Source organism: Alligator sinensis, unplaced genomic scaffold (genome assembly GCF_000455745.1).
Source record: "Alligator sinensis unplaced genomic scaffold, ASM45574v1 scaffold975_1, whole genome shotgun sequence".
Taxonomy (NCBI): Eukaryota; Metazoa; Chordata; order Crocodylia; family Alligatoridae; genus Alligator; species Alligator sinensis.
This window is the reverse complement of record NW_005842068.1, coordinates 665555-691886: the sequence shown is the minus strand read 5'-3', so window position 1 is coordinate 691886 and position 26332 is coordinate 665555. Positions and strand designations below refer to the sequence as shown.

Here is a 26332-nt window from a genome sequence, read left to right as displayed (position 1 = left end):
TGCAAAGAAAGAAAAATTTGCTACCGTTTCATTGGTCTAATAAATAAATTGCCTCTAAATCAAGAGTTTTGTCTGCCTCTGCATTTTAGACCAACACACCTACAAGCTATATCCATAAAATATATTCCGGAATGTAATCTTTAAAATCACAATATCTTCTCATGAAATCAGACAATGTGTAATAGTTTGGACAGGAAGGATCTTGCAGGTAGTTACAATGTATTTGTACCGAGACAAAATAAAGAGGTCATCATACCTCCATATGTTAGCAGAAAACATTGAAAACTCTCTGATGAAGGACTATAAAACTGAAGTATAAGACTGAGAAATGCCTGGAGGTTTAGAACCAATCACAATGGCACATTGACATCCCCCTGCAGTAAGGCAGTCAAAAATGAGGATGGAGATTAACATTGTTCCTATTCTTGGGAGTGAAAGAAGAAACCTAGTGACTTGACTTGAGGTGAACCAATTTGTCAGATGCATTTGTGAAGAGGTTGTAGGAGGAAAGATGGTCTCCATGTACTAGTTAACTGATTAAGTTTTTCAAGTGACTTTAACTGCAAATGAAACCCAATCCCAGTACCAGTAGACTAGCAACCTTCTATGGAATAATGTGTTTGCTTTTGAGGTAGAGAAATAGTAACAGACTTCAAGGAACAGTGAAATTAAGGGAAACCAGGAATTCACCATTAAATAATAAATACATGTCAAGTATGTACTGGCTACAGAAGCCAGGGTAGGTTGCTACACTGATACAGTAGATTCTTTATCACTCCTGCTGCTGCAATTCTTCCAGGGTTAGGAAAAGTTGTTACTGGCAGCTTGGAACTAATCCTATTGTATTTTCCAGGCCTTTCAGCTCTCACCATTTTTTACCAAAATTATTAAATATATTGCAACAGGAAAAAAAAGTCAGGACATAAACAATTAGAAGCACCATCTGCCAGACTTGTTACAGATCAAGTTTAGGAAACTAGTCTGGGATCTAATCTAAGTAGGGACCTGAAATCTGTGGCCTAATGCAGGGGTTTTCAACGTTTTTGGATCAGTGTACCCCCGGCAGCTGGATGCGGAGTGGGGGAGGGGGGTGACGCATGGCCAGATGCGGAGCAGAGGGGGTAGGGGGCGGTGCACAGCCAAACACAGAACAGTGGCAACCACAGCATGCTAGCTTCTCCTGTGTCTGGCCAGGTGGGTGGCACCTGCATGGCAGTGTGGGATAGTGTGTGGTGGCACCCTGTCCCTTCACATGCATACCCCCTAGGGCCTTTTCAAGTATCCCCAGAGGTACGCATACCCCCAGTTGACAACCCCTGGTTTAATGCATTGTTCTCACCCAGGGGTCACAACCTTCCTGGAGATTATGAACTCCTACTCGCATAGGAATTGCTGCCCTTCCCATTTTGGAGGAGATCTGGGCTAGATCCTACCTAAATGGGAGGGAATCCCAGTATAGAAAATGTTGTATAGTATTGTTCTTGTGTTTGAAACATTATCTCCAGTTTATCCCATGCTGACTTTGAAATAGTATATGCACCATACTGTACTAAGACCCTGTTAATGCTTTTATGCTTTTGTTATTTCTCACTCTCTGTCAAGTTAGGTCTGAAGTTGTGGAATGGGTTTAGTTGGTTGGTTGTTTCCTGTTATTTTTTTGTCCTTGAGCTTCCAGAGCTTAATTGGTCTATTTGCCTAAGTAATAGATAGACATGATGATCTCGTTCTATATTACTCGTGAGGTCTTATTGCTTTTGAGCTTTCGGACACTTTGTGGACCCCATTGTATTCATTTTTTAATACTGACATTTCCAAAAAACATTATACATCTCAGAAGTGTGTCATTTGTTTACAGGCCATATCTAAACACCAGTGAATAAGAGTGAGATGTTGTTTTGCTCTTCATTCGGAATTATTTCTTATTTTCAGAATCTTTCTATTATCCAGTCATGTAGCAGAAAAAAAATAGGAGGTTTCTTCAATTGTCAGTCATGCAACACAAATAACAAAAGGCAGAAGCAAATAATTTACAAATATCAAATGGACTACAGTTTTTTCACAGAAGCTATTTGGTGAATTCTGTTATATAACAAATCCACCTAAAAACTGTGATCATTTAACTAATAGAAGAAAGGGTTATATTTATTCTAAAACTCATTCTGAGTTAATTTCAGAATGCAGTAGATTGGTCCTTTTATAATAAATTAGGGATTTACGATGCAGCAATGGACTAAATTCTAAAGTCCATACTCAGGCAGAGTGCCCGTTGTCTTAAAAGTTTGTGAATTAAACCTTTGATTGCTCAACAAGATCTGTGTTGATACAGTCCTGTGCCCATGTGGAGCTTTGTGGAAATCCAGGTGGCTCCAGGTAGATACAGGAGTCCACCACAGATGCTCTAACATGCTCCAAAATTAAGGGTAAATTTCACCCTTGCAAGAGACCTGCTACAGAGGGGTGAATTAAAGGAAAGTTTTCCCTAAATTGACTGAGGCTTGGAGTGGAGGAAGTGACATTTTCCTCCAAGTACTTTTTCATGACAATCATAAATATCTTGGAATATATATTTTTAGGAGATTGATTCCTTTGCCTCCTTCTCCTCAATGTTTAAATCGCTGAGATGGTAGTGACACCTTGTGGCACTAAATCAATGCAGCAGCATCAAAACTGTTTGGTCAAGCCTTTGGTCATGTGATAATTATAGATCAGCATTAAAAACTACAATGACCTTTTTAGTCATGTTCTGCAATGCTCTTCTGCTGTGGCTTCTAAAAGGCCCCTACATTTGACTAAGCTGCTGAAAGTGAGCGACTCCCCTTGAATTTGGCGTGGTGTCAGAACTCCCTTGTAACAAAGTGCTGGCTTGGTTGTCAAACCCCCGATGAATGTATTTTGTGGTAATATTTTCCTTTTGTGTCAGGTAATTAATAAGTGTTAGGAATTTTTGATGGCACCAAATACCTTCCATGAGTTGCTCTCAACTAGTCATTGGGTCAATGTTTAGGAATCTCTGAGCCTATTAAACACTTACATTTTAATCTCCTGAATGCAGAGACTTTGATTTTGTCATGTGATTATACGGTCTCCAGCAAAACAGGTCTCTCATGTGTGATTCAACTTTCTGGGAATTATGGCTAGGGACAGAAGTTACATATAAACCGGTTTAAGTGATCAGAAACTCGTTTAAACCTGTAACAACAGAATTTCGGTGCATATTGCATCAAAATGGCTGAAACTGGTTTAAGATAAACCTGGTTGAATGTAGTATATCAGACTTAACTGATTTAAGTCAAACCTCTCTATGTATAATGAGGGTGGGCAGGGTCAGAGGTAAAGAATGCAGCTGGAGTCCGGATTTTGCTCAAGAGTAAGGAAGTGGAAGTGCAGCAAGTACAAGTGATTGTGTAAGGGAGATTGCAATGGTTATTTGACCCCAGCAGTCTTTCCTGCCCAGAGCAGGGGGGCTGGACCTGATGATTTAATGAGGTCTCTTCCAGCCCTAAACTTCTGTGAATCTGTAAAATTGGTTCATATAACTTCTGTCCCAGACCTCTTTCTGGTTTAAGTTAAATTTCAGTCTGTCAGCATCCCAGGATGCTTTGCAGCCCTGGGCTGGGCTGGGTTGTGCCATCTGCTTGAGCAGAGTAGTGTTAGCCCTGCCCCTCTGCTCTCTAGCCTGAGCAGTGAGGGCTAGCTGACAAGGGAGAGAGGGTGGGAAGCCTGGCTGGGGACACAGCCCAGTCTGCCTGGTGGGAGCAGAGTAGCACCTGATAGACTTTTCCCCCACTGGAGTGGAGGTGATGAGGATGTGGACCAGCAGGTTCAGGTGGAGGGGAGAGAGGGGGGTTTTAAACACCTCCATGGCCCATGAAACCCCAGCCCAGGTCTGCTTTGGCAGAGTGGGGGGGGCTGCCATGTTTCTGCCCCTCCCACCCCCACTCCCTGCACCAGCAGAGAGCACGGGACATAGCCATGCCCCAGCAGGGGCTGGCATGTTGAGGCTTCCACCGGCACAGGACCCCAGCCAGGGTCTGCCTGGCTTTCCCCCACACTCGCCACTTGAGTGGCAGGGCGCATGGCCAGACACTGACCCATGTAGCAGCTTGAGTGCCTCTCACTGCTGTCTTGGGCCAGTGTATTGCCATGCCCCGCCCCCACTCAAGCAGTGAGCAGGGGGAAAAGCCAGGTAGACCCCAGCTGGGATCCCATGCTGGTGGGAGAGGGGAGGGAGGGGGTTTTAATCCTCATCCCTACCCTCCCTTCACCTCATGCTGCTGCTTGGGGCCAGCGTCTGGCCGTGCCTCACCACTCAGGGATGAGCCTGGCAAGGGCTGCTTCCCTCTTCCCCCTCCAAGCACACCCTGGCTGGGGACCATGAAGACCAGGGTGGGGGTTTAAAGCCCACCCCAATCGTACTCAGCAGCCTGCTGGGGTCCGGCCACACCCCCACCCCCTCAGCTCAGCTTCCCTCCAGCCTTCCAGCCACTGCCAAAGGGAAGGGAGGGCATGTTCTAGCGCCCCCCCCCAGCTTCTAGCCTGAGCCACTGCAGACAGGCACTTGGCTGCATTTCTGGAATCAAAAGTGAATGTCTGTTCACTTACTTCTCTCATTTGATTAAAGATTTGATTAAATTAACCTGCAAAGATTAAATCAATTCAGGCTCGAGCTTTTTGAATATCTGTACTTAGCCTATGGCAATACAACTCAATAATAGTAACCAGCACAACTTAGCAGTGTGCCATTGATATATAATTAAATAAGAATGTCTCCTCTCCTTCTGCTCTGATGAGACATGAGGAGACAATATTAATCTTCGCTTCTGTTCTTTATTTCAGGGAGTTCATGAATCTAAAGGAGTGACTGAAGATTATTTGAAACTGGAATCCTTGATACAGAAAGTTGTTTCCCCTTATTTGGGCACATATGGTCTGTATTCCAGTGATGGACCCTTCACACACTCTTCTTGTATTTTGGGTAAGAATAATACAGGCCCGGGGAATTTGATTAGATATAAGGGGTTAGGCAGAAGCTTTGTAAACATGTAAGGTCAACAACCTATAAAACATGATTATCAGTGCCTTCAAACCAGGGGCATTTTGTTTCTTAAGCACAATGTTGTGGGTACACAAAACTTACCTTGACCCTCGTCTTTTGAACTTCTGAAATACAAATTCTACTAATAAAAATTCTAGAGCCTGTGTTATATGCAGGTCAGACTAGCCAGTCATAATGGCCCCTTCTGTCTTTCTTATTTTACAAATCTGTGCGTGAGTTTATATTTCCATCCCACCTTTCACTGAAAACAGTTAAACTCAAGGTCTTCATGGACAGTAAGAGTTAGAAGGGAAGTAGATAAGCAGGTATAAGAAATGCAAGTAGGAATCACTTTGCTTGAATTAAACCATCTCTGGAGTAGAAGAGAGTGCACTATCTAGCAGCACACAGTTACTCTCAAGAATTGTTTAGAACAGAAATCAAAGAGAAAGGCCAGGATTTTCAAAAGCATGTGGTGTGAACATTCCTACTGCCTTTTAAGTGAGAGGCCTCTAAGTGAGGTTGCAGTTAAACAGATTTGAATAATTTATCCCATAGAAACTGCAAGGGAAAAGCAGACCGGAATGAACAAGTAGTAATTGTACTCAAAGATTTATTAACAAGTCTTTTTAATACCCTTTTTTGGACCAGGAAAACAGAGGAACATGTAAGTTAAACTACATTTTCTATGCAGTTAATTTAATCCATTTCCTTGTCAGAAACTGTTGTTTGGGCAGTTGATTTTTTCTTGAAGCTTTATTGAAAGTGGGTTGTGTTGCAACAGGCATTTAAGAAACAAATCAGTTTTATGTGAGTAATTCTGGGCTGGTTATTTATAGAACGTGGTTCAGCATTATTGCTTTCTATTCATCACTGCTGCTAAAGCACCTAGATGTTTTATATAGCATAAGAGCAACAGAAATACTTCTGCCAGCACAATAAAATTTCAATGAAATGGTTCTCTAAAAAGTAACGATTCCTCTGTAATATTTGAAAACAAAATGCTGAGACACCAAGGCCTAGTCCAAGCATGATGGTCTTTGTTGTATTATTACATATGAAAGGAATTGGTACACTCAGTAACACAGCAGGGAATCTATGTTGACACAGGGCCAGGTTCCCAGCTGTAAATCATTGTAGCTGTATTAAAATTAATGGAGCTATAGCAACAGGGGATCTGTTTAAACCAGAGATGTAAATCTGTAGCAATGCCCCTGAGTGAGTCTCCTGTAGAAAAGAAACTGAAGTCTGACAGTTCTAAAAGCACGAGTCTCTACTACTGCCTTTAAACTAGTGGACCTGTTTCTGATCCAGTGCATGGCTGGCCATAATCTAGCCAGATTGCATTAGCCAGGGGTAAAAGCTGCATCTGCAGAACCCCAGTGTGAACAATGGGTTAAGTTATATCATGCAAATAGAGGTTTGCTTGCCTTCATTGGGAGTTCTACCAGTGCTGCTGTCCCTCTCTTCCATTTATGGCCTCATGCCAGGAACATCCCTAAACCAGACAAGAATCTGAAAGTGAAACTGATGTAATTGGTTTTCCTTGTTCAGGAAGAGGCAAATGAAGAATATAACCTTAGTTATAGAAATGGTTTGTTTGCAATATCTGATGTTTAAGTTGTGTCTGTGTAAACAGATCAATACCATTTTAAAAACCTAAATTTTAGTACTTGAGATATGCAGAACTGTGTCCAAATTTAAAGCACTCTTAATTTTATACGTAACCATGCAATGGGGTTATATTTCTAATTGGCTGTCACCAGAGCTTAATTTTTCCTTCTCTAGCGACATGGGGATGGACAAGTGACCGTAGCCATCGGGAGAAGATGCTTCAAGATGCACTAGCTGCACCATTCTTCTAACACAGAGTAGTCTGAGCAGTAGTCAGTATCTGTCCTGTAAATAGGAAAACCATAGACCTCTGAAAAGGTTACAGTCATTGCTCAATAAGCATTTCAGTCTTGTGTGAAAGTTTCATGGAAACCTAGCCAATTCTAAAAGGTTCCCAAGCACAGCAGTATTCATTCTAAATTGTTGCCACCGAGGGGCCATTCTCTAAAAATGAGGCTTTCATTCTACCATTGGAAGTAATGTAAAGAATTAAAACTTGTAACCACGTGAAAATGAGCGCAGGTTTAATAGACTAGTAAAACAGGTTCTAAAATTATTTAGGTCACTCCACATTAGCACAGTGGGTTCTTGCAGACATAACTCCCCTCCCCTCAAAAAAACAGTGCTTCAGTGTTCCTGCACCAAGCCCCATGCATGCCCAGAAGAGGCTGCACATTGCTTCAACCCAACTCTGCAACGTCTGTAAAGGTCAGGCATTTTAGTGGAGCTTTTTTGGTGTTTTTATCTAATAGCTGATTGAATCAGCTTTAGCTAAAAGCACCAAAAAGCCCTACTGAAGCACCCGATCTTTACAGGTGTGGCAGAGCTGGCCTGAATTAACAAACTGCTTCTTCTGGTAACGTTTTGTTTTGCTTTTTTTTTTAAAGTCTGCAAGCAGCCATGTAAGCTTTCAAGTCAAAATTTTCATAAGTTATTATATATACATATCCAAATTGAGACACCTGAAAGCTGTCTGATTTTTCATATGGGCAGTGGTGGGTCACAGCCACTTTCCATGAATTTTGTGTACTGAAGTAGTTTAATTAGTCCACAGAGCCATCTCTTTCACCCACTTTTAGTTCAGCCTAGAGAGTTAGTTTGTTGAACAAAGTACAAATAAATCAAAGATAACTCAGTCCTAACACCACCACCACAGTCCTAACCACCTCATCCTCACAGTTGACCGTAACATGAAACCTATGTTCTTCTACATGCAAGAAATTTGCAGGAATATCCATGCCCATACAAATCTGGGAGCATAATTTCAGTCTTAATTTGTCATTTAATAAAAGCTAATATATCCCAAGCACCCCAATGTTCAATAACTGACTGAATCACAGAATCATAGAGAAGTAGGTCTGGAAGGGACCTCCAGAGGTCATCTAGTCCAGTCCCGTGCTTGAGGCAGGATTATTCCTATCCAAACCATTTTATACAATCTATAATCCAAACTGCATAAAACTCCCATTCTGCCATTCTGACATGGACCCATTAATAATTGCCCTTTGCTTGCTGATATTAAGCCAATTATGTATCCACCTTATAGTAGTTTTGTGCAGTCCACACTTCTCCAAATTTGTTTAGGAGAAGGTCGTGCAGGAACTTATCTAAAGCCTGACTGAAGTCCAGATACACTATATCCAAAGCATTCCCTTCATCCACCCTGGTAGTTACTTAGTCAAACAAGGAGATCAAGTTTGTTTGACACAATTTTTTCTTCATAAATTCATGCTGGCTACTTGTGATCAGACTTTCCTCCTCCAGATGCTTGCAGATGGAGCATTGCCCCAGTACCATTCTCCATTTTTCTGACAGTCATCCTAGTTCTCATTAAGGACAACCTTCCTTCTGAAATCTACAATGAGTACCTAATGGATGGATGGCTCTTCAGTCTGCATTATTTTTGCTTGAAGGTCAAAGTACTCAAAACAACCATCCTTGACCTTCGGCATTCTGATGACTGCATCATCCTTAAACACACTGGGGAAAACCTCCAGACCATGCTGGATATTTTGGGGAAAGCCTACTGAACTTTGGACTTCTCTGTCAACATCAAGAAGACTGAAGTGCTTGACCAGCCTGCCCTAGGCCATGAATGTGACCCCCTCCCCAAATTACTATTGAGGTAGTTACCTCAGTAGCCACCTGTCTCAGAGAGTGAACATTAATGAGGCGATCTAGCACAAGATCTGATGTTCAAGTGCCTCCTTTGGGAAATTGCTTTGCTGTGTTTTTATTCGCTATGATCTTCAGAAAGACCTGGATCTTGGTGTCTACAAAGCAGTCATCATCCCCACATTCCTCTATGAATGTGAAATGTGAGTGACCTACCATTGGCATCTCAAGAGCCTCTAGAGGTATCACCAACAGTGTCTCCAGAAAATCCTTCATATCAAATGGGAAGATCATCGCACAAACACCAGCATCTAAGTTGAAGCCAATATTACCAGCACTGAGTCTGATCCTTAAGCACCAGCTTTGTTGAACTGGCCACTATGTATGGATGCCTGACTCCTGACTCCCCAAACAAGTGCTTGTTCCTGCTTAACAATGGACTGAGATCTCATAGTGACCAGAGGAAACACTACAAGGACACATTGAAGGAGTATCTCAAGATAATAGATGTTGACATCGAGAGTTGGGAGGATCTGGTTGCTGCCTGACTCCAGTGGTGTCACAACCTCAACCAAGTGGCAGTCCATGTCAAGGTAAAGCATTTTGCCTTCAAAGAAGAGAACAGAGAGCAGAGGAAGGAAAAAAGAGGAATCCTAGCCTGCAGCCTACACTCCCCTGTGGAAAAAACTGCAGCTTCTGCAGATTGATATGTGGCTCAAGGATTGGACTCTTAAGTCATCTCAAGACCCGTCAGTGAGCTGTTGCAGAGATCATGTTCAAATCAAGGAATTGCCAATGATGCCTTTAGGATATGCTCCAGTACCTTCCCAGGTATTGAGGTGAAGCTAACTGGTCTGAGTTCTCTGGGTCCCCCTTTTTGCCTTTTTTAAAGAAGGGCACTACATTGACCCTTTTACAGTCCTCTGGTGCCTAGCCCACCTCCCACAACCTCATAAAGATCATTGCCAAGGGCTCTGAGATCTTCTCTCAGTACATTTCCAGTTCCTTCAGTAGCCTAGGATAAAGTTCATCCAGCCCTACTGACTTGAATTTATTCACACTGAACAAAAGCTCTATGACTGCCTCTTTTGTTATCTCATCCCTCAGCTTGCCCCCTTCCTTATCCAGATAATCCTTACTAGGTGTCTGACTGCAGCTTTATTTTTTTGTGAAAACTGAAATAAAATAGCTGTTGAATAGACCTGCCTTCTTTACATCTTCTCTTAGGAGTTCCCCCCTGCTTGTTAACAGAGGAACCACAACTTCCTTGGTCCTTCTTTTCTGGCCAAACTACTTATAGAACCTCTTCTTCTTGAACCTCTTCTTCTTGCCAGGTACAGCTCATTCTTTATCTTTGCCTTCCTGATTTTGTCCCTGTAGATTCTTGCTATTTCCAGTTACACATCCTTGATGACCTGCCCACTCTTTCATTGCCTGTATGCTGTCCTTTTGCATTTGAGGAATTTTAGAAGCTCCTTTTGCAGTCACATTAGTTTCTTGCTATTCTTTATGTGCATTCATCATGTTGGAACAGTTTCTCATTGGGTTTCCTATACTGTGCCCTTTAGAAGCTCCCAGCCCTCCTGGGCACCTTTATCCTTTAGTCTATCCTCCCATGATACCATGCCTATTAACTCCTTGAATCAGATGAAATATGCCTTTTTTGAAATCCAGCATCCTAATTTTGCTGACCTCATGCTTTACCTCTCTCAGGATCTAGAATTCTATCAAATTGTGATTGCTTCTTCCCAAGTTACCCATCACTTTCATATCCTCCACCAGTTCTTCCCTGTTGGTCAGGACAAGATCCAAGATAGATGGAACCATAGTTGTATCTTCCACTTTCCGCAACAGAAAGTTGTCCTCCACACAAGTTAAGAACCAGCTTGACATTTTATGTTTGACTGACTTGTTCTCCCATTAAAGTCTCCCATCACTACCATCTCATGGCTTCTGGATACATTTGTCACCTGCTTGAAGAATGCCTCATCCACCTCCTCTTCTTGATCTGTTGGCCTATAATAAATCCCCACCACTGTACTGGTGCTGAATCTTTCACTGTTCACTTCCCCCAAATACATTCTCCTTTGCTGTCTTATTCCTCCTGAACCAGAGAATAAGTGTACGTGGGGTTTTTTGACACACAAGGCAACACCACCACCTTTTCTCCCAAACCTGCACTTCCAAAACAGAGTGTTACCCTCAGTGTTGACATTATAGTCATAAAAGCTGTCCCACCAGGTCTCTGTGATATCAAATCATAGTTCTTTTCACAGGATACAGCTTCTAGCTTATCTTGTTTATTCTCCATACATCTTGCTTTTGTATACATGCATCAGACATATTTCGCATTTTGACATACTTGCTTCCCTTTTGCATCACTTCTTGCAGTCTCATAGTTCTCTGGCTCCTTCCCAGAGTTAAGTTGCTTCTTTGAGTCCTTTCCCCTCTGGACTGTGTGCTCTTGTGTGGGGTTTTGATCACCATTCCCTGCAGAACCTAATTTAAAGCCATCCTTACTCATTTAAAGCTGTCCTTGCCAGATGATACCCAAAGATGTTCTTCCCCATTCTCTCGTCAGAGGGATCCTATCCTTTGATAGTAGCCCTCCTCCCATGAACATCCACGCATTGTCAAAGAAGCTGAAGCTTTCATCTCAACACCATTATCTCAGCCATGTGTTCGCGTCCAGGATACGATGGTCCCTGCCTGTACCCCTGCCTTCCACAAGAAGGATCGATGAGAACCCAACTTGTGCTCCAGGCTGCTTAATCCTCCTGCCAAAGGCCTCTTAGTCACTTCTGATCTGGTCAATGTTATTCCTGGCAGTATTGTTGGTGCTTATGTGGACAAGCAGAAAGGTGTAATGGTCCAAAGGATGGATGCGCTTTAGCAGTCTGTCTGTGATGTTCTGAATTCAGGCTTCAGGCAGACAGTACACCTACTGAGCCCCACAAATCTGGACAACACATTGGTGCTTCTTTCTCCTGCAGAAGGGAGTCACAAACTATCACCACTCTTTTTATCCTTGTCAGTGCAGTGGTCCTTGAGCCCTGTCCTTGGGGCCTTGCACTTCATGCTCTATAGGCTGCTGACGACTCTGCCTCATGCCTGCAGATGTCTCCTCCTCTGCCTCTTCCTCAGCAGATCCACTGCAGAATGCTTGAAAGTGGTTGTTAACTTCAGTCTGCTACTCTTCAATCCTGGGGGCCTTCCTTCCATCTTCAGGTAGTCACGTGCTGCCACTTCTCATTGCTTTTTGGCCTATCCAGTACCAGTCTCTTGCCCAAGTAATCTTCCTGGTCCCTGATTCAATGCAGTGTGGATACCCATGCTTTGAATCTTCTCCAGAGCAGACACTAGCATACACTTGATGGAGATGAAGTGCTTTTGACCCTCTGGGAGAAATACAAACATGGCACATCCCACACAGGTTACAACAGATGACCCAGACTCCATTTGTACCTCATTTGCTCCCTGAAGAATATGTTTGAAAGGAGGAAAAAAAGAGAGAGAGGATCAGGAGGAAAGGGAGGAAAATACACACCACAAGAACCTGCACATCATCTACCCATACCAGTGGCCTTGTACGCATTCATGCATACATGTACAAAGTCTCTTGCTCCCTGGATCCCTCCTAGGGTAAAATCCCTCTCTGTTTGCTGCCCTCTGTTCACTGCTCACACATTTCACTGGTGTTGCTTTTTATAAGGCTGCCTACTTAGCTCCACCCCTCAGTTACCTAAACCAGAGCAAAGGGGGAGCAAAAAGACAAACATACATAGGAGGGGGGGAGGGGGGGAGTAACAAAAACACACAAAGCACTAGACAAACACTCTACCACCAATCAGCCACCCTAAGTCACTAGCACAGAGAAAAGCCTCTTCAAGGCAGTCTCACCCCGAGCTATTTTTCCCAAAGCAACTGTTCTCTGCTTACTGCTCATCTTATAACTTACTGGGCTTGTCTACATGAGGCACTTTGCTGCAAAGTAGCATAGTTTACCCTGCAGTAAACCTGTGCAGTAAACTTGCAAGTGCAAGTAGCAATTTTACTCCCGAATAGTTACCATGCAGTAGTGCTTGTGTAGACACCTGAGTGGGAGCAAATCTGCTCCTGATCAGCTGGCCACCAGGGGGCGGAAGATTAATCCCCACCCCCAGGAGCTGTGTGCTGCCAGGCAGGCTGTGCCACCAGAGCCTGGGCAGGGACAATGTTCCCCCTGCCCTGACAGTGAGGAGCTCAAAGCCCCTGCTCTGAGATCACGATTGGGGAGCAGGGACTGGAAGATCCTTATCTCCCAGCACCAGCTGTACAACAGCGGGCCGGTACTGACAGATCCTTATCTCCATGCCCCAGCCTGTTCCCCACCCAACTCTGCGATCACAGATCTCATTGGGGAACAAGCTCCCCAGCCTGTTCCCCACCCAGCTCCACACTTACAGAGCTGACCAGGGAACAAGCTCTCCAGCCCCTGCCCCACAATCACAGAGCAGAGGCTGGGGTCTGTCCCCATCAGGTGCAGGTCACAGCTTCACACCCTGATTGGGCAGTCAAGGCATGAGGCTTGGATTCCACTTGGAGGGATATGGAATCTCTGCCCAGCTGGGGGCTCACTCCTAGCTGCCCCACTGGCAAATTGAGACAGGGGACAGGGACCTTCCCCTCCTCTGCAGCTCCTAGTCCCCTGCCCCAATCAAGGAGCTGGGGCTGGGAGCTCCCTCCTGCCAGGGCAGGGGAACATTGTTCTTGCCTCAGCAGCAGCAACCCCCCGGGGGCAGCCAGCAATATCACAGCCCTGGCCAGGAGACAGCTGTCTCCTGTATTAGTGTTCCTTGTCAGCCCCTGGGCTAGCACCCAGGGGGAGCCTCAAGCTTCCCCCCCCGCCACCCCACCCCGCAGTGAGAGCAGGGGCCCATTGCAGGACTCAGCAAATTGCTAGGAACAGCAAATATGATCCCATGTCCCTTCATATGTAGACAGCTTCCCAGGAGTGTTTACTTGTGGATAGTTTACTGAAAGCCAAGCCACTTGAGTCATGTGAATTTGAAAGTATCTCAGATTTCATTTCTTTAAAAAAATATGTTTCTAACATTCCAGGCTAGGAAAAAACTAAGAAATGTGAATCATATAGGTAAAAAACCTTGAAGTCAAATAAAAAGAGCCCAACGTTTAGACTTAAAAAGCTCGGGATTTTTAAGCCAGTCTCAGCTATTAGGAGCCTGACTCATTATTTTGAACACAAAGGGGTAAGAAATACTGTAATATACTATAAAAGGAATGGGCTGCATCGATTTTAATTTGGATTTATTTATGTTTACAGAGAAGCGATTCTTTAGACGTTCAAAATCGGGTGACATCCTTTCTAAGAACCCTGTAGTGAGATCGAAAAGCTACAATAACCCACTACTGACCCCAGTAGCTGAGTACGAAACAGAGGGAATTGCAGCCAATGGCACTGGCATCCGAAGACACTCTGTTTCTGAAATGACTTCATGCATGGAGCTACAAGGATATTCTAATCTCACAACCATCATGGACAATGGTTCTAAAAGTTCTATGACAGCCACCAAGAACTCACTCTCAGGAGACCAGGAAAGGCCCACTGCCAGTTCAGTACAATGTTCCAGCAAACTCAACACAGCTGAGCAACAGAAAGGATTCTTCCATCCAATGGATGACCAAAATACAGCTTTGGAGCTGGGCAGGGACCCTACCTTGATTCCAGTCCCTTCTTCCAGCCCTGAGAATATAGTGGACCAGATTTTGGAGTCAATTGACTCTGATTCTGAAGGAATTTTCATAGATTTTGGCCGAGGTTCTTCAAATTCATCAGTATACAATGTGGATGTCAGCTGCCAGAACATCAGGTGAAGGGCAAGGGAAACAGATCCTTGGTTGTATTATTATATTTAAAAGTAACTGGTATGTTTGGCAGGAAAGCGGTATACATAGGGACAGATTCTCAGCTGTTCTAAATTATCATAGCTGTATCAAATCATTGGAACAGTAATAATTTACACCTGCTGAGGCTCTGTCCCTGCCCAAAGATTTTTTTTTAAATACCAAACTTTTCATTTTCTATCCTTCAGCAGTCTATTTCTTACTTTCTTTGTAAGAGTGTGAGGGGTTTCCCACCCCCACCCCCGAATTGAAAAGTATTTAATAGAATGCTGTTGGAGCGGGAAATGTGCATTTACTGACATAGCCCTGTGAATAGCTGTGTTCACTTTTAGTTTTGCTTTTCTTGAAAGATTCCCATAAAAGAAAAAAAAGGAAAAATCGTTCTTTGAACAACATGGTCTTGGTTGGAGTGGGGAGGAAAAAAATCTCTTTATGAAAGAGATTTTGAAAACAAACAAAGGTTGCAGCCACAAATGTAGCAGAATACGATGACTTAGAGATTTTTTTTTTTTTGTATGTCTTGTATGCACTCCTTTGGCCCACCGTAAGTTAGAATTATTTTTTAAAAAGGGCAAATAAACAACAGTAATGTTCTACATAGTGTGATACAAAGCCTCATGTCTAATGTTTGTGTCACAAGCATCTATGTATGAGAGTTGTTTCAAAACTGGTTTTTAGGACCATGTTGATTTGCTTTTTAACATAACACTTCCAAGAATTCTGTATGCTGCAAACTCTTGGACAAATCCTGATTTGTCCATTCTGTGAAGAGATTTCAGCAAGCTACACGTTACTTGTTTCTTGTGTAAATAAAGTTATGGCCTTTAAATGGAAATCTTTATTAAATGTTTATATTCTTAAGGAGTGTGTACAGTCTGTACCATAATTAGACACTGATCTTTGAAGAGTTAGATTATGAGCCTGCAGCTCTTCTAAGTATTTGCAGCTCCTACTCTACTGAAGTAACTTGAGTTCATCTAAGACCCGTCAAAATGATCGTAGGAGCAGGACCCCAGAATCTTGTGCAGGGGTTTATCTACATAGCATATAATCATGTTATGTGAACTGTGTAATTGAACCCCAGTACAGTTGTACTGGAAGGTGGAACTCAAAGTCACCCTGGGCACTGACAGATGAGTAGCTCCCCCACTGTAACTCATGGCACTTCACAGGAAGCACCGTGAGTTACAGCATTTCCCCCAACCCAACAGCCATTCGCTGTTGGGTCCAGGGGAATGGGGGATTGAACTCCAGCTTGGAGCAGCTGAATGTCTAAAGCCACCCCACCCCACCCCAGGCTCTGGTACTATCTTCACAATGGGAGAGGGGAAGGGAGAGGAGGAAGCTTGGTCTGGGGTTTCCTCAGCGTGCACTGGAGGGTGGGATGGGTGGAGTGGAGCACTTCTATAAGGGCACAGCTATAGAGCTCTTTCAAAGGGCCAGTCACGTGACAAATGTAAGTTCTGTCTGTGACCTTCATTACTGATATCTGTTCAGGTGGAGTGAGATCTGTATTTAGCCACTGTGCATAGTACAACAGCTGTGGAAGCTTCCCTCACAATGCTCTCTCTTGTGCACCCATTCTGCTTCAGTCCTCAAAGGCACTCAGCCATTTCTCCACACAGTCTTGCATACACACCCACTAGGTAGCCTGCCATCTAGTGAAATGCTCACTGTCAATTTAGGAGACTAGATTTCCCATGCAATGTATAGGAAGATTCAAGTTCCTAAGGAAGGCAGTCTTAGAAACCAGCTTGCCAGGAAAGGGATTCAGAGAAAAAGGGTATCTCCCTCTGCTCAGGCTCCTCCCCTGTGAACACACTATTGGACCTGGGCACCCAAGTGAAGTCTACTCAGAAAGATGATTTTCAAAAACTGAGCCAGAAAATGAGGCCTATCACCCAAAGCAGCCATTAACTAGAGTGCTAGGGCATGTACCTAGGCAATGGGAGACTTGGATTATGTTCCTGCTCCAGATCAGGTAGAGATTGTTCGGGACCCAGGGTTCTCACACCACATGTAAAGGGCACAAACACCATAAGGGTGAAACACATGTTTTGTACTGATTTTCAAGCATACTCACCTGTAAAAATCAGGAGGTGGAAGAGCTGAGCTTGTTTCTCCCATGCCAGAGTGATTTGAATCCATATATTCTGCTTCTGAGAAAAACAAGTTATGGCACATTGTGGAAAGGGAAGGAAGTGTGCTCTCATTTACTCCTGGTAACACTGCTCTATTTTGCATGGACCACATAAACAGCCATTGGACCAGAGGGAGAATGGCTTTGTGGCCATTTAGTTAAGGTTCTCTTTTGGGAAGGGGGAGATGCGGCTCATATCCCATCATGGAGAACAGGTTTGAGTTTTAAGCATTTGGTGGACCAGAAACTGAAATCCAGGTTTCCCTCTTTCCCCATGTGAGGGCCACAGCCACTTACCTAGAAAGTTGTGTGTACCTCCTGCATACTCACTCTGTCTGCCTCAGTGCCCCACCCATAACACAATAGAGTTGACACTTCTGAAAGTCAGCAGACATAAAATTGAATCCTTGCAGGCAGAAAAGAGCAAGTGCTCTAAACACTAAGCTCTTGATGCATGGACTTCTTCTCTAGCCATCTTTTGAACAAAAAACCTGTTCCCCTGTTACTGTGGATATTTAAAGAAAGGAAGCTTCAGCTGCCTAGTTCAGTGAGAAATTTCATAGACATTAGGGCTGGAAGGGACCTCTGCAGATCTTGGAGTCCAGCCCCCTACCCCAGGGGCAGGAAGTCAGCAGGGGTCATAGGATCCCAGCAAAATAAGCATCCAAATGTCTCTTGAAGGCATTCAAAGTAGGTGCTTGAACCACCTCCAGTGGCAGTCTATTCCAAACCTTGGGGTCTTGGCCAGTAAAAACAGTCTTCCTTATGTCCAGCGTGAAATGGTCATGGAGGAGATTGTGACCGTTCAATCTTGTCATCCCTCGGGGTGCTCTGGTGAACAGACATTCCCTCAGATCCCGGTGAGCACCCCTGATAAACTTATAGGTGGCCACCAGATCACCCCTGTGCCTGCGGTTTTCCAGGCTGAAGAGTCCCATAGCTCGCAGCCTCTCATCATAAGGTCTGTTTTCCTGACCTCTGATCATGCGCATAGCTCTCATCTGGACTCTCTCAAGCTTCTCCACATCCTTTTTGAATTGTGGAGCCCAAAACTCGATGTAGTACTCCAGTTGTTGCCTCATCAAGGCTGAGTACAGCGGGAGAATGATGTCTTGGGATTTGTTTGAGAAGCATCTATGGATGCAAGCCAACGTTTTGCTCGCTTTACTAGCTGCAGTATCACATTGATGGCTCATGTTCATCTTGTGGTCAATCATGACCCCCAAATCCCCTTTCATCCATAGTGCTAGCCAGTGTAGCACTGCCAAGCCTATAAGCATGCTGTGGGTTTTTCGTCCCAAGATGGAGAACCTTGCATTTTTCAGTTTTGAGCACCATCAGGTTCTCATCTGCCCATTTCCTGAGCCTGTCAGGGTCTGCCTGGATCGCCCTCCTGTCCTCAGGTGTGGATGCTTTACCCCAAAGTTTGGTGTCGTCGGTGAACTTGGCCAGTCCGCTTCTGACTCCAATGTCCACATCATTAATGAAGAGGTTGGACAAATAGGTCCAAGGACAGAGACTTGAGGGATCCCACTGGTCACAGGGCATCATGACGATTGACTTCCGTCAACCACCACACTCTGGATCCAACCATGGAGCCAATTCCCCAGCCAGTGGATTATGGTGAGGCCAAGGCTGCAGTTAGCCAGTTTTGCCAAGAGGTGATCATGGGATACCAGACTGAAGTCTTTTTTTAAAGTCAAGATATATGACATCAATCTCTTCTCCCTTGTCTAGGTGATAGGTCACCTGGTCATAAAAGGAAATGAGATTGGTCAAGCAAGACCTACCCGCAACAAACCCGTGCTGGCTATCCCTCAGGATGTTGATGTCGGCCAGTCCATTAAGGATGGCCTCTTTAATAAACTTTTCTAAGACCTTCCCCCAGATAGAGGTCAGGCTGATGGGCCTATAGTTTGCCGGATCCACTTTCCTCTGTTTCTTGAAGATAGGCACCACATTGGCCTTCTTCCAGTCTTCGGGTACTACACCAGAGCGCCAGGAGTTCTCAAAGATCCGTGCCAGAGGCTGGGCTATGATGCTTGCCAGCTCCTTGAGTACCCTGGGGTGTAGATTGCCAGGGCTGACTTGAAGGTATCCAGCCTCTCAAGGTGTTCCTTCATGAGGTCAGCATTGATGGAGGGTAAGGAATATCCCTCACCCTATTCCCATCCTGTAATGGGCAGCGACGTCCCTTGGGCCTGGTGAAAAACCAATGCAAAGTACCCATTTAGCAAGTTGGCTTTTTTCTGGGCATTGGTTGTCCCATCTGGTTTAGCAGGGTTCCAATGTTGCCTTTGCTTTTCCTCCAGCTCCCCACATATCTAAAAAAGGACTTTTTGTTGTCCTTGATACTTGTAGCTAGTTGGAGTTCAGTTGCAGCCTTGGCTTTCCTGGGTTGCTCCCAGCAGGTCTGGACCAATGCAGAGTATTCCCCCTTGGAGGTGGATCCGGTCCTCCATCTTTTGTAGGTCTTTCTTTTTAGACGCAGGAGGTCCGCTATTTCCCTGCAGTGCCCTTTTGCTGGCTTTCCTCCGAGATGGGACAGACTTTGCTTGTGCATCCAGGATCGCTCCCTTGAGGAGCAGCCACTCATCCTGAACTCCCCTCCCCTTTGGGTCGTGGTCGTTTAGGGCCTCACTGACAAGTCTCCTGAGCTTGTCGAAGTCAGCTTTCTTGAAGTCGCTGCATTGCTGACTAACTTGCCAGCTTTACCTCAGATGGTGAAGGTGATCAGCTCATGGTCACTGTCACCCAGCTTCCCTTTGATTGTTAGGTCACTGATTAGGTTGTCCCCCGTTGCCACTACCAGGTCGAGCAGCGCTTTACCTCTCATTGACTCATAGATTTCTTGAGTCAGATAGAGTTTATTCACGCATGAGAGAAAGCTTTGCAACCATTTGGGTTTGGCCGAGCGCTCTTCCCACGAGATGTCTGGGTAGTTGAAGTCTCCCATGACAACCATGCACTGGGAGCATGCAGCCTCAGTGAATTCCCTGGTGAACTCCTGATCAAGCTCTTAATCCTGGGTAGGAGGTCTGTAGTAGAATCCCACCATTGTGTCCCCTGTGCTGTGTTCCCCATGGAGTTTAACCCAGAGGGTCTCCAGTCCACCCTGGGCGCCAATGTTGGCTTGCAGGGACATATAGCTTTCCTTGACATAGAGAGCTACACCCCCACCCCTTTTGTCCACTCGATCTCTCCTGTACAGGGTATAGCCATCTATACCTGTGGCTCAGTCATGTGTGGAGTCCCACCAGGTCTCCATTATTCCTATGACATCGTAACTATTTGTGGTAAGCAGGAGGACAAGTTCCTCCTGTTTACTCCCCAAGCTCCTGGCATTTGTGTACAGGCAGGCAAGTGTCCATTTAGGGGCCCTTGCCTTGCCTGCAGATTGTTCCAGGGCTGGGGTAGGGGTGGGCTCCCTTAAGTGCCTTGGCCTGCTGGCTGTGCAAGGGTTGCTCAGCGAGCCAGCAGTGGTGGTAGTCCCCTCTAGCAGGGCACTAAGGTGCCTGCTACTGAGAGAGCCGTGAAGACTCCTCAGATGCCAGTTGCTGAGGCAACTAGAGGGAGCTAATGATCCGCACCTGCCTAGCCAGATCACAAGAAGGGGCAGGGCCTGGCTCCTATATAAACCACAGGCAGGAAGCTGGGTGGTAGTTCCCTACCAGCAGCCAAGGAGGAAGGAGCTCCCCGCCAGGAAAGAGAAAAGAAGCCTGATGCAGAAGCAGCGTCTGTCACTGCAGTGGGATGAAGAAGCCCCGGTAGGCTTGGGCATGGTTATAGCTGGCCTAGCCAGATCACAAGAAGGGGCAGGGCCTGGCTCCTATATAAACCACAGGCAGGAAGCTGGGTGGTAGTTCCCTACCAGCAGCCAAGGAGGAAGGAGCTCCCCGCCAGGAAAGAGAAAAGAAGCCTGATGCAGAAGCAGCGTCTGTCACTGCAGTGGGATGAAGAAGCCCCGGTAGGCTTGGGCATGGTTATAGCTGGGTGGCTGCAGTTTGTGTTATAGCCCAGGGGCTTGTGTTTGTGTTGCTATTTGTTAAACTGGTGGTTTGGGTGAGGCTATTAGGGGTTGGAGGAGGCCTCATAGGAGACTCTCAGTGGTGTGGGGACCCCAGCACCAGTGAGGGCACAGCATTTCGGGTGCACAGACCCCAGCCCCAGAGAGGGGCAGTTGAGAAGCCCCAGAGAAGGGGGCATTGTGGAGAAGCCCCAGTGCGGGCGTGGTGAGCCCTGGAGAGGGGGGCAGCATTGTGGTGAGCCCCAGGAAAGGCAGCATTTACTGAGAAGGCCCCCAGAGGAGGGCGGCATTTACTGAGAAGGCCCCCGGAGAGAGGGCACGAAGAGAGAGACAGGGCTGCAGAGAGGGCGTAGAAAGAGCGAGACAGAACAACGTCTGTTACACCTGCGAGGCTTGGGGCATGGTACAGGGATGGTAGGAGCCACGCGTAGCCCATAAGGCTGGGGTGTATGGAACATCCAAGACAGGAGAACCATGACCAAGAAGACGAAAGGCAGCCTCCCTATAAAAATATATAAAATCAAAGTCATAGCGGGCGAGAATTGGAGTGTGCAAGTCGGCAGCTTGGCACGGTAAAGGAGGCGGCAGGGGAGACCACGGCAACCCTGACTGCCCTCCTGTTACATCCCCCCATCCCCCAGCTGGCTTAGTTTAAAGCCTAGTGGAGCAAGTCAGCCAGTCTGGCTGAGAAGAGCCTCCTCGCCAGTGGAGAGAGGTGAAGGCCATCCCTTCAGCATCTCACTGCTTCTCTCACCAGAGAGCGGACTGTGGTCATGGAAGCTGAAGCCTTCACGATGACACCAGCACTGCAGTCTTTGGTTTACTACCTGGATCCTCCTCTCCCCCCTCAGCCTGTAACCTGAAACTGGAAGGATCGAGGAAAACACCACCTGTGCCTCCAACCCTTTAAGCCCCACTCCCAAATCCCTGTGGCACTTCATGACCTGGCTGGGATTGCTCCGAGCCATGTCATTCATGTCCACATGGATAAGGAGCATAGCGTAGTAGTCAGTGGGCCAGAAGAGCTTAGGGGACCTCTCCCCAGTGTCTTGGATATGAGCTCCCGGGAAGCAGCAGACTTGCCGGGCTAAGGGGTCAGGGCAGCAGATTGTCCCCTCAGTCCCCTTCAGGATTAAGTCTCCCATGAGAAACACTTTGCATTTTGTCTTAGGGAGAGCAAAGGCAGCAGCTACAGTTGAGCCTGTGTTGCCTGCAGGATCTGGCAGCTTAGCAGGCTCTGCTGGGGCTGCAAGAGGTTCATACATGTTGCAAAGCTCCAGTGGGGCAGGGACCTTCGTGCAGTGGGCCTTGGGGCCCCTGACCACCTTGGTCCAACCCCCTAGTTGGACAGCATGAGAGGTCCCCGAGTCTTCCCTTGTCCTGGAAGGTGACCTTGGTCTGCACTCTGCCTCCAGGGGGTGAAGGGCCTGGTAATAGGAGTCTATCTTCCGCTCACCATCCCTGATGGCACTCAGCCTCTGGACTGTGGCCTGGAGCTCCTCTAGCTGGCATGCCAGAGATCACAAAAGGGAGCAGACCTCACAAGGAGAGGTGGCCATGCTCCCAGAGCCTGAAAAAGTGTCAGGCAGCCCCCGCAGCCAAGACCCAGAGGCTCCATCTGCATGGAGCCCGGAACCATGGGGTCTGTCTGGGTAGAGGTCTCCGAGGCGCCAGAAAGGGAGGCCACAGACTTCAAGGGGACTCTCGGGGTGTGATGCATGCCCTTCTGCATGGTGCTGCTGGTAGGCCGGCTAAGCCTGGGACTGCCTTCCCTAGGGTGTGCTGGCAGGGCCTTGGGCCCTCTCGCTCACCCTCCTGTGCAAACTCCCATGGTAACTTGTACACCAGGCCCAGAAGCGCGCCTGTTTGTGCAGCCTGTTTGTGCAGCTCTGGTGGCGTGACTCCCTGGGGGGCTGGGTGAAGTAAGAGCTGGGGTGGGGTGAGGTGAGGCTCTCCTCGGCTCCACTCAGATGAGCTGTCTCTCTCCCACCATGGGCCCACTTACCTGCAGATGTGTGTGTGGATATGGTACTGTGGGTATGGGAGCCATGTGGTTTAGAGCAACTGACAGGTGGGCAGGAAAGTGGGGAGCGGGGGCAGTGGAAGCGAACAGAGTGCAGGGCCTGTACTGGTGTCCTGGGGCCAGCGCCCATGGGGCCCATGGTGGGACAGTTGGATCACGGGGTGTGGGCTGGCAGGTGTCCATGGAGCTAGGCTAGGCTGCCAGCAGGGAGAGAAGGGAGCTGGCTGACAGCTTGGCAGCTTTGGGCCAGCTGCAGTGTGCCTTGGCCTCCCATGTGAGGTGGAGCAGCCCTTGCGGCATCCCCCAGGGCCGCTCCTGCACGTGGCACCACGAGCACTGCTCTGAGTGTGGTGACAAGGAGAAAGCAGTGGTAAGCCTGCCTCTTCCATGTCCTCCTCCTCCACTGTGGCTGCCAAGCCCCATAGCTGCCACAACCACACTGGCGGCCCCAAGGGGCTCTGGAAGGGCTGCTCTGCCTCACCTGGCAAGAAGGAGCGGGAGGCCAAGGCACACCGCAGCAGGCCCAAAGCTCTCTCTCTCTCTGCTGGCAGCCCAGCTCCAAGGACCCTTGCCAGCTCCTGCCACCCTACTCTGGGCCCCACCAGTGCTGGCCCACTTTCCTGCCCACCTGCCAGCCACTCTGCACATGGATCCCAGCTGCATGGCCTGACTGTGTAACTCATCAGGAGCCGGCCCAGCCCCAAGGATTAGGGCTATCCCTGGAGTCATCCTCTACCTTCCCTCTACCTGGGGAAGGGTCAGGGCCAGATGCTTCTTGCTGTTACAGGAGCCTGTCGTGGCTTCTCCTGGGTCCTACTGCCCCTGTCTCCTGTCATCTCTAACAGGAGTCAGGGGCAGATAAATATTAATTTCCTACATTTTTTAGGAGCCCCATGGGCTGCGAAGAATAGCCTGGTGGGCCGGATGCAGCCTGTGGGCCGTATTTTGCCCACCCCTGTGATAGAGGCACTGGTAGGCTTCCAAATTTCTTTAAACTTGTAAATATATCAATAAAACATTGCCCAGCTGATGTCTCTATATGTAGTGGCATTTCATTTTAAGAGCGAAAGAACACTATTTGGGGTTTTTAATGAGACAATTTGGGTTTCTTATCAGAGAGAATTTGCAATTTTTAAACAGGGAACACCAGGATCTCTGCTAGTGAGACAAGTGGCGAGAACCCTGCAGAGGAGCCTGTTCAGGGCCAGCACTGGGGACCCAACATTTTCTGAGTGACAGCTACTCAGACGGCAGAGAGGGGGCCCTCCATCCGGGTCTGGCAGGTGTGCAGCCATGGGACCTCAGGTCCAACGGGGCAGATGCTGTCGCAGGTAGCAGCAGGTCACAGCCAAGCAGCAGCCCCCACTGCCAGACTGCTATAGTGGGTAGCGGGGGCAGGGGCCACTCCAGATCAAGGCTGCTTCAGCAGTCCAGCTGGCATAAGGGGTAGTGTCTGCAGATACCAACTGGCTGGGCCTCAGATGCTCCTCAGGGCAAGTAGCCCTAAGCTGCTTACCAGGACAGGTTTTTATACTGCTAGGGCCAGCACAAGGCAGGTTTTTATACTACTGGGACCAGCACCTGCCTGCAGTTGTGGGAGGAGCTGGGCAAGGTTATTTTGCCCCAAGTGGCACAACTTGCCCCACACCAAAGTACATTTCTGGGCACATGCACTGAGGCAAAAATCCCCAGCTCAAATTTGTACCTCTCCTATCTAAGCTCCTGCAAGCACACATGCTGGCAGGTGTGGACGTGCCCAGTGAAGCTATTTGTAGGAGGTTCTTCTACTGGAAAATTTTTGAGAAGTGGGAAGGAGTTATTGTAGCTACTCACCTTCTCGTTCTAATATCCACCTCTTCTGTCTTGGTTGTTAACCTTAGCTAATTTCCCATGGCTTGGGTCCTAGCTTTTCTACCCTTTAGAGATCCTTTCACAAATGACAGACCTGTAGGTAAGGGGGGGGCAAAACAAATGTACTCAGTCAATGATAGTATCATTATGGCTTATCATTATCAAAGTACCATTGTTATTATGACATGATTGTATCATCATGTATATCATAATAGTATCATAAGACATTATCATTATTGTTTATTATTCTGGTAGTATACTTGTCATCCTAGCAGGAAATATTGAAAGCTGACATACACAACAGCATAAAAGGATCTAATTGGAAGTAGTTCTATCCCTAATAGTAATTTATAATCTGAACAGGCAAATGGTGAAAGAAGAACAGAGGCAGAGACTTGTGAAGTAATTACCCCAAGTAGACCAGCAACAGGACACCTGGTCTCTTTGCCTTAGGTTGCTGCTCTAACCTTTAGTCTATGGAACTTCTGAGGCAGGAGAGTGTAGCCCATTTTTTTTTTTTTCCTACGGCCAGGGTTAGAGATGCCTATTCCAGAATAAACCCAGATGAAGCAAAAATCTCCAAGAACAGCAAAGAGAAGCATGTGCAAGTCTTTGACCATATTGCACAGCAGAGGGAGAAAATGAAGGGATGTCAAGGCCCTGATAGTGGGCCTGTGATCCTAAACGCCAGGTCAAGTCGGGGATCCTGTGAGCTACTCTAGCTGTTCTTATCCAGCTATGGTTCCCAGGAAACTGTTCACCAACTAGAGAGAGTTGAGCTCCTCTATTCTCCAGCTACACAAGTTCTTTGTTCACTAGAAACTCCTCTTCTGGCTAGCAATCTTGAGCAAGAAATTCCAGATGTTTTGCAACCCCTATGTGTCATGAATTTTATGCAGAGGATGCAGCAAGGCATAGAATCTACCAATCTATCTAATCCTAGTTCTTGAAGAAGGAGAGAACAGAGTTTTAAGGCTGCATTGAATGATTAAGCAAACCTAAGCTAAAGGGAGAAGCGGATGTGGGAGTTCTGGATGAAGGCACTCTAAATTTTTGTGCAATTCCAGGGTTTTTAATACCTGAACAATCAGATGTCAACCATAAGCATTGCTTGGTGTTAGCCTATGTTACGCCTCAGCTCTGTATTCTTGGGCAACCCTGGCACAGGATGCAGTCTGTCTGACTCACAAAGGACTCACCCCCCACCTCCTCTACCTAAATGAAACTAATTAAGATGCAGTGAGAGACACACCTAAGACCCTCCAGATAAGGGTGATAAGAGTGAAACAACTGCCCTAGGTCTCATTTACATCCAAGATGGAACCAGATGACCATTCATTTACATGAGAGATGGAGAACAGAAAGCCTGAAGCAGAGACTGCAGTGAATTCTGGGACCAGAGAAGCAGGGGAGCACTGCATGATGGGGAATCTGTGCTCTAAATGTTAATCAACCCATGTTCACACACACCCAGCTCAGCATTTATCAGACCAGTTCTAATCTGGATTTACTAAGGACTTTTTCCCCCCCCAGACACACACACACCTCTAAGTTTAATAGGCATCTCGGGCCGTACATTCCCCGGTCCCACTATGGGAGGCCTATTTAAACTTGATTGACTAA

General features: G+C 46.6%; 1 protein-coding gene across 12 annotated transcripts in view; it reads left to right on the top strand.

The window, feature by feature from the left end:
- PRR5 (proline rich 5) overlaps nt 1–15496 on the top strand; it is a 174789-nt gene extending 159293 nt beyond the window's left edge. For all 12 annotated transcript variants that reach the window (XM_025204085.1, XM_025204087.1, XM_014519925.2 and 9 more), the window contains 2 exons: nt 4837–4975; nt 14088–15496. In XM_025204085.1, coding sequence (XP_025059870.1) covers nt 4837–4975; nt 14088–14638 — 690 coding nt within the window. In that variant the 3' untranslated portion in view covers nt 14639–15496. The remainder of the gene's footprint in view (nt 1–4836; nt 4976–14087) is intronic.
- Nucleotides 15497–26332: the final 10836 nt, after the last annotated feature.